Below are 18,888 nucleotides of genomic sequence, written 5' to 3' on the forward strand. Positions count from 1 at the left end.
CTGGAGTACTCACAGGCTACATCCACAGCAGGGCACATAAGCTGATTCTCCAGTGAGGACGAGGCACTGCTATAAGGCTGGTGGTAATCAGACAGGTCACCCTGAACTGAAAGAGTCCAATAAATTTCATCCAGGGAGTCTTCTGGGGCTTCCTGCTCCTTTGCCTCCAGTAGCTCCTGGCTCAGCCTGGGGTGAAGAAGACAGAAGATAAACACTGGACAGGACCCATACGACTGCACCCAGATGGTTCTATAGGGAGGACCACAGGAGAGGCCAGAGGAAGCCAAGTACGGTCCTCTCAGAGAGACACAACCATCCTTCTCTGTGTGGAGCAGGAGACAGAGTGGCAGGTGCTCAGTGCACTGGGCAGACAATGAGCTGGGGAGGAAGAGCTGGAGGGATCCCTGTGGGAGACTGCCAGGACACAGTGAATTCAGCACTTTTACACACATTTTGTTGAAATTAGCATCAGAGGCCAAATGAATACAAGTCCTTGAATCTTCACAGAAATAGTTCCTGTATCCTCAACCTCGCCTGTTCTCAAAACTGCGAGCATGATATGAGCTGTTTTCATTCACTTTTTTGCTAGCAAATACTTGCAAACATGGAAATGCCAAAGAGGCAGACAACAGGTGAGATCAGGAAATCCCTGAGTTTTGTCAGTTCACCTGGCTCAACTGACTGTCAGTTCGGATACTTGAAAAGAATTAAGAAATTGAAACCTATTCAAGTATCACAATAAAGAAGACAACATTGTTAAGGGGTAATTTGCAGTTGGATGAATGGATAAGACAGTTCTAGTCATCATTTTCTTTCCTATTTTCCCAGGGTCCCTGGTCCCCAGGTGTCACTTTTGAGCTAACACCCCACAAATCCAGTTACCTGGGGGGCACTGGTGCTTTCCCTTCCTTTTTCTCATGATCATTTTGATTTCCTGTAAACAAATTTGGAAGAGCAGGTCACAGTCAGCAAATCACACTTCACACAGGACCAAATCAGTGTCCAGTTACAGCACAGGGACATAAATATCCTCAGTGTAAGAATGTGATATTCTGACAGGCAGGTTCTAATGCTCTCTAGATTAAGTCTCATTAGAAGTAGCTAAGCCTGCTTTCCAGACCTATGGGACAAAATCTCCCTCATCTGATAGATCATAATCACATATCCTCTGACCTAAGTCAGTGCAAACAATTAAACAAAACTTTTTCCCTATAATCTTCAAAACTGGCCCTAACTACTCTCCAGAAGTGTTGCTGTAATACTGATTTTTCTGATCATATATCCTGGTTGATGAATTGTTAGAGAAATTTATACTTATATTTCTCCTAGTGTCAAGGTGACTGCATAGCTAAGACAAGCTGACTTAAAGGAGACCAAGACTGAGGCCAAGAAGAGTGAAACCAGGAAAATGTCATCCCACATAGGTAGACAAGTCTGTCAGTGGCCATGGAAAAGCATAGAAACTCCATGGACATTGTACAGGGACACGATGACATCATTACAGGTGACAAGGGACATGGGAACCAGGCTAGAAGGCTGACAGATACCTCCTGTACACCTCCTGTACAAAGGTGGTTATGAATTTGTCACACCTGCCTGTGGTCCAGTAACCTGATACTGGAGCCAGGGAGAAGTGGAAAGCCATCAGGCCCACTGATATCTGTATTAAATATTCCATCCTAGTCCTCCTTCCTTCCCTCCCTCCCTCCCTCCCTTCCTCCCTCCCTCCTTCCCTCTTTCCATCCCCTTCCTTCCCTCCTTCCTTCCTTTTTCCTTTCTTCTTTTTTTTGAGACAGAGTCTCTCTCTGTCACCCAGGGTGGAGTGCAGTGGTACAATCATGACTCACTGCATCCTTAACTTCCTGTGCTCAGATGATTCTCCTATTTCAGGATCCTGAGTAGTTGGGACTACAGGTGTGCATCACTGTGCCTGGGTAATTTTTTGTATTCCTTGTAAAGATGGATTTCACCACATTTTCCAAACTGATCTTGAACTCTCAAACTCATGTGATCCACCTGGGCCTCCCGAAGTGCTGAAATTACAGGTGTGAGCAACTGCACCCAGCTCCTTCCTACTTTCTGATTCAAACTAATGTGTATGTATACAGCCTGTGCTCAGAATTGATCTTCCTCAGCCTAGACAGAGGTACGAGGGACAAAGAATAGGGAGGTTACCTGGAAGAATGTTTAGAGCATCCTCCCATTCTTCCTGAGAGATTTCACTGTCTACAATCAGAGCAGAGTCGACTTTGTCTTCCTCAAATTTGAATTTGGTGCTCCTGTGAGCCTGGTTGGAGTCAGAAGGGCCGTCGATGTTTCAACAAGGGATGGTGCATTCCTCCAGTGAGTCCTGAGGGACTTCCTTTTCCTCAGCCTTCTGCACCTCCCTGATGAACCAGGCAGGATAGAGATGACAAAAATTAAACCAAGAGGGATTGGACCCCAGGAATTCCCAGCTGTTTTGATGGGAGATGTAAGGTAATGGTCCCAGAAAGCAAAGGGGAGGTTCCATTTAAGAGGGAACAGGCAATCCTCCTCTCTCTGAAACAGAGCATGGCTGCCATGGGAACTCAAGAGGAAGAGAGGAGCTGGTGTTCATTGCATTAGACAGACAAGAGCTGAGGAAGGCAGAGGCTCAGCTGCTTCTGTATGCTACAGTCTTCACAGCACACACACAGAACCAAAAACAGCTGCCACACCGTGTGTCTAAGCTGGGTTGTATTTAACATACTGTGGCCAAGGAAATACAGGTGTCTGAGCCATGGTAGACCCCAGAGATGGTGTGCCTTCTAGATTTTTAAAAATTTTAACATTGTGACATAAAATGTCCATTTTTCCAGGTACTTTTCATAGAGTTTAACTTTGCTAGATGCTTCCCAATTCCTCTGCTTGTTGCCTCTTTCCTGTTTATCTTCCCTAACAAAAGTCTAAAGACAGCCACGTAGAAAGCGGCTTTGCATCTCAGCCTGGCTTTCACTACAGGGGAGGACAGGTCTCCTCTGTATGTACAGGAAGTCCCTAAGGCTAGTGAGGTCATCGAGGATCATGCTTACAGGTACCATCAAGACAATGGACAAGCATGTTAACAGCACGATTTCCTTGTTGGTGAGTGCATGAAGTCAGTGCACTCTGCAGCTGTCCGTATCCTGCATCTGGAATCTGTGACTATGTTCACCTACCTTATGTTCTTTCTGAGACCTTTTCCAGATTTCACCACCCATTAGCCACTCCTGATTATTCAGTGTTACCTGGGGGAAGCTGATTTCTCTGCTTTCTTGCCCTCCTCATCTGTTTGATCTTGATGATGTTTATCATTTTCTGGAATTACAGAAGCATCTATTCAGATATTTCCCACTTTACCCACTGAAATCACAGTCAGCCCTATGTGTACCGAGACAAGAACATGCATCTATGGGTCTGCATTGTACTGAACACTGTCATGTTTTATTTTTAACCTGACAGGTTTTCCTGATCCATGAGGCAACATGTTTCTGACCTGGAGGGTCACCATCAAGATGCCGCCAAATAGTCAAAAGACATCTTGCTCCCCATATTACTGCAGGCTTGCCCAGCCTCTCTCCAAGCTTCAGCAGCTGTCTCCCCAATCTTGCCTCACTTGTCCCACTATACTCCACACATCAGGGACTTCGTGGGCCCTCCAAGAGACTTCTGCTGTCTTATCCAGGAACACACTCTCCATGTGGAGTGCGTGGAGATGGCTTCCTACCACCAAATGCCCCCACATCAAGTGCCTTCTCCAACACCACACAGCAAGGGGCTTTATCTTGTCATGAAATATAGTCATAAGTGTTCCCACATTTGAATGCAAGAGACAGTTTCTCTGCCTTTACAGATTTAGAGACAGGAACTCAGGAAGGATGAATTAATCGGTTCCTCACAGTTGCTAAAGACACTGCTGAAGATAGAGCCTGGAACCCTCATTTTTAGTCCAGGGCTCTTTTGACTCTAACAAGCTGCCTCCTGTCACAGCCTCCTTCCTGTCCTTTAAAACTGGACAGATGCTGCCTCTTGCCCCAAAGGCCACGTTCCAGCAAGAAATGAGGAGATATTTGCAATTCTGTGACCTCCAACCCCATGGGTTTTCCATCTCAGTTTTTGCCCCGGATGTCCTGGTCATGTCATGACTACGAATTTTTAGTGGAAAGAAATAAATTGTCACTGTGGAGGTGTGGTGGTCTGGGGACTTTCATGAGCCTGGGGCTGTGTGTCATCAGGGCTGGTGCCCACCTTACCTGGGCTGAGCTTGCTGACATAATGCTCTGCCAGCCTGAGCCCCTTAGCCAGCTGCTCTTGGAGGTCCTGACCCTGGGACTTGTCTGGGTAATCAGGAGTGGGGGGGTCTTGAAATTTTTATTCACTGAGCAGGAGGCATCTCTTCATTCCTGTAACTCCTTCTGTAACTTTGTCAGCTGCTCTGCCTAATAGCCAGGGATTTATATTGCCTACGGTGAGATAGCAGAGAAGGTTTAATAATGGAAAGGGATGGGTGATCAGTTCTAATACTGCAACGGAGGTTTAGGTGAGAATGTCCTCAAGGAGCTTCCCAAGCAGAACATCAGAAAATGTTTGGGGAAATGCCTGTGGTCCAGAGGAATGTGTGTGTGTGTGTCTGTGTGTGTGTGTGTGTGTGTGTCTATAGCATATCTGTCTCTATATCTATATATTTTGAAATGACAAAGATTAAACCACAAGGGATTGAACCCCAGGAATTCCCAACTGGTTTTCACAGAAGGCATAAGGTAGTGGCCCCAGAATCAAACAGGAGGTTTTGTTTAAGAGGAACAGACAATCCTCCTTTCTCTGCAACAGAGCACGGCTGCCATATTATGTATATACAATATAATAATAAATAAATATGCATTTATTTTTTAAAGCGGGGCATGGTGGCTCACACCTGTGATCTGAGCACTTTGAGATGCTGAGGTGGGCAGAACCTGAGACCGGGTGTTCAAACCCAGCCTGGCCAACATGGTGAAACCCTGTCTCTACTAAAAATACAAAAATTAGCCAGGCATGGTGGTGCACACCTGTAGTCCCAGCTACTCGGGAGGCCGAGACAGGAGAATTGCTTGAAACTTAGAGGCTTCTTCTGTATCAGAGAGAGCTCCTGTGAGATCCTGTATGATGTTCCATTCATTTTTGTCTTCTGTAAACAAAAGTCAGTGTCTTCCCAAATCAGTTTCAAAACGATGCCCTTTCAGCTTCTCACTTTAGCCGTGGACATTTCTATGTGAAAACTCCCATAGTGCATCGGGCAGTGACTGGAAACAGAGACATGCGCAGAAGTGTGGCCCTGTGCAGATGGGGTGAATTGTAAAGATGACAGAAGAAAAGAATGACAGGTCAAGAAGTCAGTATTGAATGAACAAATGAGTAGCTGCGGTCAGCCAGGAGGTGACTCTAAGAGTACATGGGATAGAGTGCACTAAATGCTGCTGGGTGGTTCACTTTCTTTTAATTAATTTTGGATATGCAAAGTTTGACTCAACTTTTCGTTGTTATAAAAAGTGTAATCAAAGCTCAAGGAAACAACTGCAGCCGGTAACGTGCTAAGATGACTGTTCTGTTGTATGAGTGCTGCTGTGAAATGTGCCTGCCACGTAAATGGCTGTCCTGGTCCTGGCCCAGCTTAGCTGCTGGTTCTCCCAGCTGAAGTGCTGCACTTCAGAGATCCACACCTTTGCCCCCCACCTGTCCCCACAGCATCTGCTCACCTGAGCTCAATTAATTTCAATTCCTCATAGATTGTTTCTTCTCCAATTTTGTAGATGTCTCTCTCCAGAGACTGGATGTTGAGGTGGTATTCATCACAGTCTGAGAAAAGAAAGTCATTCCTGCCTCAGTGGAAGGCTGGACAGGCTGTTGTGGTCACTGCCTACATGGCAGGTGGCAGCATTTATCCCAAGGACAAAGGCATCTCCACTATCAGGCTCCAGTGAGGGATTTCCTCATTTTTAGTTATAAACCTCCTGACTCACTGGCATCTAATACTCTCCAACTTAGAGATGGGGAAAAAGAAACTCAGTGGCACATCAAGTAACACCTGGAATGAGACAGAGTCAGAATTCACAGCACCCAAGGTCTGACTCTTAGTTTTGGGCCACGTTCCCAAGCCTTGCAGCCTCTCCTGCAACACCCTCTATGGGGGCAGGAAGTACTGATATTCTGGACAGTGGGAAATGCCCTTAGGACTGTGGGACTCATGGATTCCCTGGAACCGGGAATTTCAAGCCCAAATTTGTCAAAAATTTGAAAAATCATATCTGAATATAATTGCATAAAATATGAGGCATTAGACCCTGAAGTCATAGAAGAAATATGGCCAAATACTAATGAAGTTTGAATTAAGTTAGAAATAGCAGAATAAAGAATGAATAGTGTTTACTCTGTGCCAAGTATTGTTCTAGGACATTGAGAAGAAACAGGTCATGTAATTCATTGCAGCAATTTACAGAGGTAGGTATTATTATAGGACCCAATAAACAGATGAGAAAACTGAGGCACCGAAAAGCTCAGGAACTTGGATGGAGCCCAAGAGTCCGGCCCAGGATCCCTTCTCCACATCTTACACTGTGACCTCCACACTGTGTAATGTGCCATTTTTCTTCCTCTTTAGAGTAAGAGCCTGTGCCCCAGGAAGCAGGACGTTCCTCTCACCAGGGTACTTCCTGCTCTTGATGCCCTAACGTATAGATGCCACACTCATCATTAGGAGCAGAGGCAAAAGGTCTAATCTCTTAATTTTTTTGGTTTCCTGTCTGATTTTTTTCTGTACTATTTGAACAGTACTATTGAGAGGGGAATACAGATCTCATCAAATGCTGATGGATGCTCAGCCTTTTCTTCGGAGTAGCCACACATATGGAAAACTTCCATGTTGGCAACCTGAGGTCGTAGAAGACCATTTGTCTTCCTCATCTTCAGCCACATATTAGAATCACATGGGAGCATTTTAAAACTACAGACACCCAAACCACACCCCAGATCATGTCAGTGAGAATCTCAAGGTGTGAGTTCAAGGCATGCATCTTAACTGAAATCTCACCAGTTGTTTACTACATGGCAGCGGGATTTAGAGATACAAAATGGTACAACCCAATTTCCCATCATTTTCTTTCCTTTCCCCATTTATCTCATGATCGGCTTTGTTTCCTGTGGTTTCAGGGATTTCGGTGTTCTCTCTGACAACTTCAGTGAAATCTCTCTCTTATCAATTGGGCTGAACCGAAGCAAAGACTGTCCTATAGACAGATGCTTGTCTGTCATCTTGTGTAGCATAAAGCAGGTCCTGGAGTCACTTTTCTCAACGTTAATTCAGAAAATGCTCTCTCATATACCCTGGCCTCAAGATTCATCTGAGTTGCATTTTAGATCCTTAACCGGACATGTAGAAATGGAAATGAGAATAAAATGGAGAGAGGTTAGAATAATATATCTCACGATGTATGCAGATTTGAAGTCCTGTCCTCTGGAGCCTGGTTCTGGCTCTGGACTGCAGGGAACGTGGGGAAGACAGCATGGGTCTGAGCCAGTGAGTTGGGTCTTGGCTGGGGGTGTAAGAATCTATAGAGCAACAAAGGAGATTCTGGTGGGAAGAAATCAGTTTAAAGGAGAATCTGGTGGGAAGAAATCAGTTTAAAGTAGTTACACGGCACATGTAAGGGACTGCACATTCCCAACACCCACTGACCTCCTTCCAGGTGTCCTCTTCATGGATCCAAATGGTGCTCATTATCTCACGTGACCCTCCCTCCTCCTGAAGACAGGGGTCCCTGTATTTCTCAGCTGAGGGCTCCAGGAGGAGGCATAACAGGGACTAGGGAGAAGAAACCAAAACATGTGATGGGTCAAAAACAAGTGAAATCAAATAGGTTTAGTCAGCACTGAGGGATAACAACAGCTGGAATGGTTGACTTATGGTCAAGAAGAACTTGATCAACACCCCACAGCACTTAATCGCCGAAACAGAGTTTAGCATGCCTGAGCTCAGAGCCGAAGGCACTGCCTGTAGCTCAGACTTTACAAGAGTGAGGGAGGTTAGCAGCCATTGTGCCAGTTAACTGTCTGCAGTTGCAATAACGGAATTAGAATGTGGGGGTGTCATGGATTTTCAGGAGCCCTGCATTTCAATTGCCCGGGCTGTGCTGAAACCCAAGGACCCCTGGTCTCACCTGAGAGTCACTGATGAAGACCATTTCCTCAGCAGTCCCTCTCAGTATTTGCTCACCCTTGTGACAGTGCTGCAGACTCACCTCTTTCTTAATTCGTCTAAGCACATGCCTCCATGACTAGCTCAATGTTTTTAGGTCCTTACTGGAGACCTAAGTCTGGATTAGGAAGTGATAGTTGGGCCTGGGCATGGTGACTCATGCCTATAATCCCAGTACTTTGGGTGGCAGAGGTGGAAGGAGCAATTGAGGCCAGGAATTTGAAACCAGCGTGGGCAACAAAGTGAGACCCCATCTTTATTTTAAAAAAATAAGAAGTGATGTGATAGTTAGGCACTAAGCCATCATCCCCAGTTGCTTCTTTCTTTCCCAACACAGATCTACTCTTCTGAATTTTCCCAAAGGACCCTCTCAGCCTTAGTCTTGTTATGTGGATCCTCTGCTTCAACACGTGCTTTTGACATGGTTTTTTTTCTTGTCAGTATTATAATGAGAAAGCAGTGTTGACACAAACATTATTTGAGGAAATGCTGTATTTGTATTCTGCCTCTTGTTGGAGGATAGGTTTGAGGAAATTGCCATACGCATCCACCCTTACATTCTTTTTAATGTGGATGCAGATTTAACTTATAATTTGCTCTTTACTAAACTTTCTATAACTTATTCCATAGTGTAACCTCATTTTCTTCAGTATTTTTGCTGTTTTCATAAAAGCAGGTTAAAAACAAACACTCGAGTAATTCTTACAGAGATGTAGCTAAATCTGATGGACGCAGCTGACAACTTTAATTACTATATATACTAGTACCAAGGATAAGTAGACCCCTTAATGAAAGAGACTCCTGTTACAGGGTGCCTGACCAAGTCATGTTTATTTTTTGGCTTTGCTCTTTGGTAGAGCAGTGACTCTCAATCCACGGTTTGCATCACTTTGAGAGTTTTAAAAAAAATACAGACACATGAAAACAACACCGGACCAATTAAGCCAGTGTGTCTCAGAGAAGAGAGCAGTACTAGGGCTTCTTAAAATCTTCTCAAATAATTCTGAAGTGAAGCCAGGGTGAGATTGACTGCCTTAGAGGGACTTATTTAAACTCCTATAAATTCGTTAATATATTTTATATGCATTCTTCTTCCCCAAAAAGTCCAATTTCTCTGTCAAGCTCTTGAACTATATGATAGTAAATTATGCTGGCCTTTATAGCCAAGGGCTGGGAATGATTCACAGAAATCAAAGGTACCACATTTTAACACTTTACTAATTTAGTAACATATAAAAGTGAATCTCCAAATCAAGAGGGAAGAAAAAATATGCACTAACTCTGACTGATCATTCCACAGAGCAAAGAATTTACACATCAATATTTTCAAGGAGACAAAAATCTAATAGGAACTAAAGTGATTAATCTGATGCTTCAAAAGAGAATAGAAAATTTGTTTTAAAGGAAATGAATTCTGAAAATACATCGCGACATTTCAGTATTTGGAAAGAGACAACTTCAACTAACTGGAAAAATAACATTGAGGACAAACTAAGGAACAAGCCAAAACATGACATATTTTGGCTAAACATAGCACATCTTATGAGGGCTATATTTATATGGCAACAATTTTCCAATTATAAGGCAGCGAGCTGAAATAATTAGAGCTCAAATACCCTAAGGTCAGTGCTCACAAACATGGTTTCCGTAAGAATCACCTAGGGATCTTGTTAAAATGCAGATTGGATTAAATCTAGGGTGAGGCCTAAGAGTCTGCATTTCTACCAAGCTCTCATGGGATATGGAAGTTGTCATCCAAGAGCACTAGCAAGGCAAACTATTAATCTTTGAAGTCCTTGCAAATTATGTTATCCAGAAGAGAGCCAAATTGAAAATGTAAAGTGCATAATGTGAACTTACGCTTCAAAAACAAAGGATATTTGATTTGTTTTACACTTTTGTCTTTGTAACACACTGAGGGTCCAAATGGGTGACTGTTAGATAGAGATTCAATAACAGAAAACAGACTGACTCTGGTTTCTGGTTAGTGATATCAATATCATCGCCACAGGTAAATTCCAGTTGAAAACAGGAAAAAGAATTATCTTTTCTCAAAAAACACATATCATTGGCCATTAATATAGACCTAGACCAGGGTATGTTGGAGCTGGCCACTACCACTCAGGACAGTAGGCTGTGTACATCTTTTCCCAACTCCAACACCATCAACAGTTATATCAGATTGGCAGCTTAGATTGCAGCTTAAAGACGGCAGTAAACACTTTAAATGGGGCCTTAAAAAAATTTTCCCCAGAATGGGTTTGCCAGCATAGCATGACATGTAGCTTCTGGCTTAATACGATTTTGAACAAAAAGAAATATAAACATAATATGAAATACAGTGAGTAATGCAATGACCTAGGGAATGTCAAAATTAGAAGACCACAGGGAGCTTAAGGAGGCCGTCTTCTTATCTAAACAATGAAAATAGATATTGGGGAAAACACCAAGTATGAGACATAAGAAGAAAACACCAAAAGAACAAATGGATCAATCTAAATTGCATTAAACAGTGGTATAATCTTAAACAATGTGTTTCTGTTGTTTCTTTGTGGTACTGGTTCAAAGACATTGGTCTCAGGACTCCTATACAGTCTTAAAACTTTCAAATACTTAAAAGAACATGTATTCATATTATTATGCCAATTGTTTATTATATTCAATCTTCCTTTAATTCAAGTGCCAGTGCTCTCTTGCCCAAAATACTCTGATCATGAAGAATATTCACGGAACATTATCTCCAATCACACATTAATAAGGTGATATTTATTGTCCAAACTAGAAAGTTTTTGGGAGTGAAAGGGGTGCCATTAAAATTTTTGCCAGAACAATATTATGAAAGACAAAGGAATACTGAGAAACTATTGCAGATGAAAAAAAGAGGTGCACGTGCACAGACATCATCACCCTGCCCCCACCAGTGAGCATGCATCCCGCTGCACCACCGCCACCAGCACTCACACATGCATGGTCCCTGCCACCCCACTGCCACTGGTGTGTATGTGTAGAATCAACCATATTACTGCCACTGGCATTGTAGGCATGTACAGATCCTGCCATGTCACTGCCCTGCTGCTAGCACACATGCATAAGTGCAGACCCTGCTGGCACCACTCCTATGAAGTACTTTTTTGCCAGAACACCCCATCAGAGTAATGCTTCCAGTGGACTAGGAACACCTCAGCCCCTCCAACACAGCAGGTGCTTAACCTTGAGTGGCCAAAGAACAAAGCTGTAGGCCTGGTACCAGACCCTAGGGTTAGAGCATGCAGCCCAGGAGTGGTGACATGAGCCTTGGATCCCTGAAATAACCATAAACAAGGTCACTTATCCAAAGCCAACTCATACTACAGTTGAACCCTCAAGGATATCACATAATGTATAAGCAAAAAACCCCATCCAAAGAACAACAACTTAAAAAATTAAAGGTACCTCAGCCCACACAGAGGATAAAGAACCAGTACAAAAACTCTGGCAACTCAAAAAGCCAGAGTGTCTTCTTACCTGTAAATATTCACACTACCTCCCCATTGATGGTTCTTAGCCAAATAGAAATGACAGAAACAACAGACAGAATTCAGAATATGGATAGTAACAAAAATCATTGAGATTCAGGACAAAGTAAAAACTCAATATAATGAATTGAAGTTATCCACAAAATGATCTAACAGCTAAAAGATGAAATAACAATTTTAAGAGGGTACCAAATTGATCTGATAGAGCTGAAAAACCACAAAAATTTCATAATACAATCAGAAGATTTTTTTGTTTGTTTTGAGACAGAGTCTCATTCCATCACACAGAGTTCAAGTGATTCTTGTGCCTCAGCCTTCTGAGCTAGAAAATATAGAAAATGTATGAAGAAAAAAGCTACTAAGCATAGGAAAATAAAAAAGAGCAGCGATTGCTATTTTTATTTCAGAAGAAAAAGACTTTAAGTCAACAATGATCAAAAAAAGGCATTACATAATGATAAAAGGCTCAATTCAACAAGAATGCTCATCTATCCTAAATATATATGCACCCAACTCTGGAGCACTCAGATTTAAAAACCTATGAAGAGACTTAGTTAACCACATAATATCAAAAGAAGACTTCAACAACCCACTGACAGTATGAGACAGATCATCAAGGCAGAAAAGTAACAAAGATATTAGAGATCTAATCTCAACAATTGACCAAATGAACCTAGCAGGCATTTAGGGAACATTCCATCCAGCAACGACAGGATATACATTCTTCTCATCTGTGTACAGCATGCACTCTAAATAGGCCACATACTCAGCCATAAAACAATTCTCAACAAATTCAAAACAAAAACCAAATCATACCAAGCATACTCTTAGTCCACAACACAGTAAAAGTAGAAATTAATATTAAAAACATATGACCAAATGATACCGTGACATGGAAATTATGTAACCTGCTCCCAAATGACTTTTGAGTAAACAATGAAATTAAGGCAAAAATCCAGAAAATTTCTGAAACTAATGTAAACAAAGATACAACCTACCAAATCTCTGGGACTCAACTTAAGCCGTAATAAGAGTAAAGTTTATACCACTAAAGCACCCACACTGAAGTTAGAAAGACCTCAAATTAACAACCTAACATCACACTCAGAGGGAACTGGTAAACAAAGCCAAAGCAACCCCAAAGCTAGCAGGAGAAAAGAAATAAACAAAATCACAGCGGAACTCAATGAAATTGACATGCAACAAACTATGCAAAGGATCAATGAAACTAGAAGTTAGTTATTTGAAAGAACAAATAAGACTGATAGACCATTAGCTAGACTAATAAAAAGAGAGAAGATCCCAATCAACACAATCAGAACAGATGAAGGTGACATTACAAATACCCACAGAAATTTTTAAAAACCCAAAACCCTCAGAGATTATTACAAACACCTCTTTGCGCATAAACTAGAAAATACAAAAGAAAGGGATAAATTCCTGGAAACATAGAACTTCCCAAGCATGAACCAGGAAGAAACTGAACAGACCAATAAGTTCTGAAACTGAATGAGTAATAAAAAACTTACCAATGAGAAAGAAACCTGGACCAGATGGCTTCATAATCAAATTCCCCCAGACTTACAGAGAACTGTATTAATCCTATTGAAACTCTTCCAAAACTTTGAGGAGAGACTCTTCCCTAACTCATTTTATTAGGCCAGCATCATTCTAATACCAAAACCTATCAGAGATACAACAAGAAAAAGAAAACTTTAGGCCAAGAGCTCTGATGAACAAAGATATAAAAATCCTCAATAAAATACTAGCTCACTGAATTCAACAGCACTCAAAAAGTTAATCCACCATGATCAAGTAGTCTTTATTCCTGAGGTGCAAGGTTGGCTCACCATACGCAAATCAATAAATGTAATTCATCACATAAATGAAACTAAAAATAAAAACCACATGATCATTTCAATAGGCATACAAAATTTTTTCAATAAAATTTAACATCACTTCATGTTAAAAACTCTCAATAATCTAGGCATTTAAGGAACATACCTCAAAAGGAAAAGAGCCATCTATGACAAACCCACAGCCAGTATCATACTGAATGTACGGAAGCTTGAATCATTCACTTTAAGAATCAGAACAAGACAAATATCACCACTCTCACCACTCCTATTCAGCATAGTACTAACCCACAGTAACCAGGCAAATGAAAGAAATAGAAAGCATCCAAATAGGAAGTGAAACTATCTTTCTTTCCAGGTCATATTATTTTCAAGTTTTCCTTTTGATTTTGTAATCAGCCACTTGTTAGCCCCAAGTCATAATGCTATCTCAGTCAGCTGTGTTTTTAAACAGATGTTCTTGATTTTTGGGGACATGTTCACTGGAGATAACACTATTTTCACAGCTCGGAGTCCGGTAAGGTAAACACAAGCTCTGAAAATGGAGTTTTACAGTGAATTGCCACAAGAGTTAACAGAAGCAACTGTCTGGGACAGGGCTTTTGAGGGTCTCCCAGATCTGTTCTCTTCCATGCCAGTGAGGCTACTGGTTTTTACAGCTGCTATAGTTGCAAAGCTGATGATTTTCAAGCCTACCACAGTGTTGGGGAGAGAGGAAGATTAGACTTTTTGTTTTCTTTTGCTTATGTAAATTTTATTATGGTATTTCCAGGCAGTTATTTGATGTCGTTATTACTGATATTATTTTTGTTTATCTTAAGATTCATAAAGCTTACTGCTTGATGTCATTTGTCACTTTTGGAACAGTGTTGGCCACTTTCTCTTCAGTTATTGCTTGTACCTAATTCCCTTTATTTTTTTCCATACATGGCTCTAAATAAATATATATTATGCCTTTATATCACATCTCATATTTCTCTTATGCCCCCTCTTTACATTTTCCATTCTTTTCAAGTTGTGTTTTAATCAGAATGTCTTTTCTGATTTTCCAGCTTATTAATTTCTCTTCAGCTGTAACTCATTCATCGAATTCTTAATTGTCAGTTGTATTTTTCAATTCTATAATTTTCACATTTCCTTCAAATTCTCATTTTGTCCTTTTTTTTTCATGGACATGGGCTTTATTGGGTGACTATTGGAGCAAGGGGGGTTCTAAGGCTTGTGGACTGATGTGGGGAGGGGCTTCTCCTTGCATGTTGCCTAGAGGTTAAGATGTGTGAGAACAGCTGCACAAGTGAGAGAGGAAAAGAGAAGGTCACAGAATGGACATTTTCCTTGGGCCAGAAAGAACCAGGATATGGAGGGTGGGGGTGGAGAGGGAGGGTACCCTTCACCTAGGAGACTCCACTGAGGTCACTGTTTGATACCAGCTTCCCTAACTCCCACCTGCCCCATCCCAGTTCATGCCCCGATGCCAGCCCTGTTAGCTCCCTCAACATCCACTGGAGAAGAGGAGGGAGGAGGATATGAGAAATGATACCCTTCTGCCCTCCAGCTCCCCTGCCAGAAGAATTGCTTGCTCTGCCTGCCCAGACTTCCCAGACAGGCTCAGGAGGTCAGGAAGCCTGGACGCAGGCAGGGAAACAATTGTGTCCCTCACCACCCGCTTCACACTCTGCCCCACTCCTAGCCCGGCACATGAGGTTGCAGCTCTTGGCTCGATCCTTATGTATGTCGCCCTCATTCTCTCGGTCTAGCCGTCCTGACAGCTAAGTGGATCGCTGCATTCCCTGGCGTGAGTCAGTTCGGCGCAGCTGCCTATGACCACGGCCAAGGTAGGCCACTGTGGCCACATGGAAGACATCCCTGACGCTGCGCTCAGAGGACCGGGAGGAGCATCCACGTAGGACACAGCCCCCACCTGCTTGGCTAGCACAGTGCCCTGCTCATGTGTGACAGGGATAAGCCTCTGCTTGGACAGCTCCCTCAGTGTGCCCAGGTCAGTCCGCATGTCTAGTTAACAGCCAACCAGCACAACCTTGGCATTGGGGCAAAACTCTTGAGTCTCTCCTTGCCACTTCCTGAGAACACTGTCCAGTGTTTCTGGTCGGCTAATGTCGAAGCAGATGAGCACAGCGTCAGAATCAGGATAGGCCAGAGGCCGGACATTATCATAGTAAGAGGAACCTGAAGTGTCCCACATGTTGCGCTCAATGCGGCACTTGTCGATCTCAAAGCTCTCGGTGTAGTTCTCAAGCACGGTGGGGACATAACTCCCGGGAAAGGCGTCCTTGGCGAACACCTGCAGCAGCGCCGTCTTGCCGCACTCCGCATCTCCCACCACCACGATCTTGCAGCGGCCGCTCTGCCCCTCCACGCCACCCTCCGCCCGGGCTCAGCCGCTGCCTCTACCGCCGCCTCCCCCGCTGCTGCAGCCTCTCGGGCAGCCGACACCAGCATCTCGCCGGCTCGCGCCGAGCCCCGCCCCCCCCAGGACTCAATTTTGTCCTTTAACCACTTGAATATAGCAATCATAATTTTTATAAAATCTGTTTCTGGCATTTTTATTATTTGAATTTCCCATGAGATATCATCTGGATTTCTAAAGTTTTGATCACATCATCTTATATCCTTGTAATTCTGCTTATTTTGAATAAGTTCTAGGCATTATATGTGATAAATAATAGAGAAAATGTGAGGTTCTGGAAGATCTATTCTTCCAGAGAAGACTTAGTTTGTTTTTGGCAGAAAACTAGGTTAGGGGCATTCATAATTCCAGATAACTTCAATTAACTCACATATTCGTACAGATTAAATCTGGGCTTTCATTTATTCTTGTGAAGGTTGATCCATTTCTGGTTTACCCTTATCCTTAGCAATGTCGCCTTTTATTAAAGTTTCCCGTGGAAACTTTGGAGTGTTTGCTAGGTAACCTCCTCTTTGGTGTTGTGTAAATTCCAATTATTCTTCTCTCATACCTATGAGTCTCACTGAGCTCAGTTCACTTTCTCATATATTAATAATACTGTTATCATTAATGAACTATTCTAGTGAAAAAAAACCCAAATGCTTGATTCACTTCTCTGGTCATATCTATTTTTCTTTCTTCCTGCATAGGTGTCCAATATTTTTAAGTAGATGTTTCCTTTTTTATTTTACCCCACTGGTCTTTCCAGTTGTTTTAAGAGAGAAGATTTTTTTTTTCTTTTCTTTTAATATGTAGTTGCAAGAAAATATTCAGATCAAAGTTTTGACAAAGCGCTAACCTTTGATGAAAATCTTGCTTTTAAGTGCGGTTCATTGCTATACCAGATGCCACAGGAACAGATTTACTTATTTGGTGTAGGAACTTCCCACATGACATTTTGAGTGTAACAGGAATTCATTTAAAGGGAAAAGAAAAAAAAAGAGAGAGATAAAGGGAGACTGAAAGAAGGAAGGCAGGCTGGAAGGAAGGAGAGAAATAGAAGAAGAAATTTAAAAAATTGAAACAATAATAATTTTCTGCTTAAAACTGGGCATCTGATAACTTCCATATTTCTAAATTTTCTAAATGGCATATTATTATGAAATAAAATCTCAGTTGTTCTTATTTTATCTCTCCTTAGTATGGCATAAACTCTAGAGAAATTCTGTCCAATAGAACTTTCTGTGATAATGGAATTGACCTATTCTGTGATCTAATGTAGTAACCATAGCCATGTCTTACCACTGAGCAGGTAAAATGTGGTTAGTGTGAATGAAGAATTAAATGGCATTTATTTTAATACATTTATGTCCAAATTTAAATAGCCATGGGTAAGTAGCGATTTTTATGTTAAACAGTGCATCTCCAGTGGACTGTGTCTGCTTTCCTTCTTTTCTCAGTTTCTCCAATCCATTTAAAACTTAAGTTTCTCTGGTGGCAACATCTACTTTTCCCTGTTTAATTTTGACAGAGGGCTTTCTCCATGATTCCAGAACATCATGCTTCACATCAGGCATACACACACTCACATTGTTTGGAGGCTCTTTCACCTCTGGAGTGCCGCAACAAGAGTTAAATGTTAATGGTTTTAACATTTAACATCTCCTCAGGGTGACTTCTTCCACTCTTTTTTTTTTTTTTTTTTTTTTGAGACGGAGTTTCGCTCTTGTTACCCAGGCTGGAGTGCAATGGCGCGATCTCGGCTCACCGCAACCTCCGCCTCCTGGGTTCAGGCAATTCTCCTGCCTCAGCCTCCTGAGTAGCTGGGATTACAGGCACACGCCACCATGCCCAGCTAATTTTTTGTAATTTTTAGTAGAGATGGGGTTTCACCATGTTGACCAGGATGGTCTCGATCTGACGACCTCGTGATCCACCCGCCTCGGCCTCCCAAAGTGCTGGGATTACAGGCTTGAGCCACCGCGCCCGGCCTCTTCCACTCTTTTAACACTAAATACCTTTAGTTAAAATGGTTAAAACCATTAATATTTAACATCTCCTCAGGGTGACTTCTTCCACTTTTTTAACACTAAATACCTTTAGCCTCCCCTATGCAAAAACGTCCAAGTCTTTCTGTTGTGGGTAACAGAAACCCAGCTCACTAAGACCTAAAGCTCTGACTCCTCCCTTTGAGGGAAAAGGAATGGAAAAACCTATCATTTTTGTTTCCCATGCTGAGCTCACAATAGGGAAAAGAACACAATGAATTCCTCAGTCAAACTATCTTGCTATTTGTAGCTTATCATGACAAAAAAGGGAAAACTAGCAAATGAAGGAAATTACGTGTATTCGACATTAGTGCTCCTATTTATAAATGTTGGCAATGTTTTTACTACATTACCAAGCACATGGTAAATGAGAAAAAAAGTTTAGAAATATTCTCTGCAGGCATGAATTTTGCATTTCTGGGAACCAAATGCAAGATAATAACTGTATAATAATTTGTGAATTCTTTTAGCACTCTGGCTTAAACATTTCTATATAAGCAAATTTGAAACATAGGGAGATAGTAACATAAATGGTCATAAAGATTCAATGATGATTACCTTAAAATGTCCTTGTTTCCATGGCAATTTTAGAGTAATTATCTAATCTCCCAGGAAACATATGCATTCTGATTTAGTTACAGAATATTCTGATTATCTGTGTGTGTCTTGTTATAATAAAAACAATCTACCTCTTTTATATGTTAGTAAATACATTCATGTAATTATTACGGCTTACCTTAAACATCTGGCTAAATAACTTTTGTAAATTAACCAAGTAAAATTTATTCTAAAAGCTGTGTATGACTTACAAATTTTAGTAAGAAGGAAAAAG

The 18,888-nt window shown here is 41.8% G+C and overlaps 1 protein-coding gene across 1 annotated transcript in view; it reads right to left on the reverse strand.

The window, feature by feature from the left end:
• Nucleotides 1–8,216, reverse strand: part of LOC100392073 (NBPF family member NBPF15) — a 50,074-nt gene extending 41,858 nt beyond the window's left edge. The window contains 11 exon segments of the mRNA XM_078333130.1: nucleotides 14–186; nucleotides 883–934; nucleotides 2,176–2,387; nucleotides 3,249–3,318; nucleotides 4,254–4,358; nucleotides 4,361–4,439; nucleotides 5,231–5,282; nucleotides 6,591–6,703; nucleotides 7,462–7,584; nucleotides 7,712–7,837; nucleotides 8,193–8,216. Coding sequence (XP_078189256.1) covers nucleotides 14–186; nucleotides 883–934; nucleotides 2,176–2,387; nucleotides 3,249–3,318; nucleotides 4,254–4,358; nucleotides 4,361–4,439; nucleotides 5,231–5,282; nucleotides 6,591–6,703; nucleotides 7,462–7,584; nucleotides 7,712–7,837; nucleotides 8,193–8,216 — 1,129 coding nt within the window.
• Nucleotides 8,217–18,888: the final 10,672 nt, after the last annotated feature.

This window comes from Callithrix jacchus, chromosome 7 (assembly GCF_049354715.1).
Source record: "Callithrix jacchus isolate 240 chromosome 7, calJac240_pri, whole genome shotgun sequence".
Classification (NCBI taxonomy): Eukaryota; Metazoa; Chordata; class Mammalia; order Primates; family Cebidae; genus Callithrix; species Callithrix jacchus.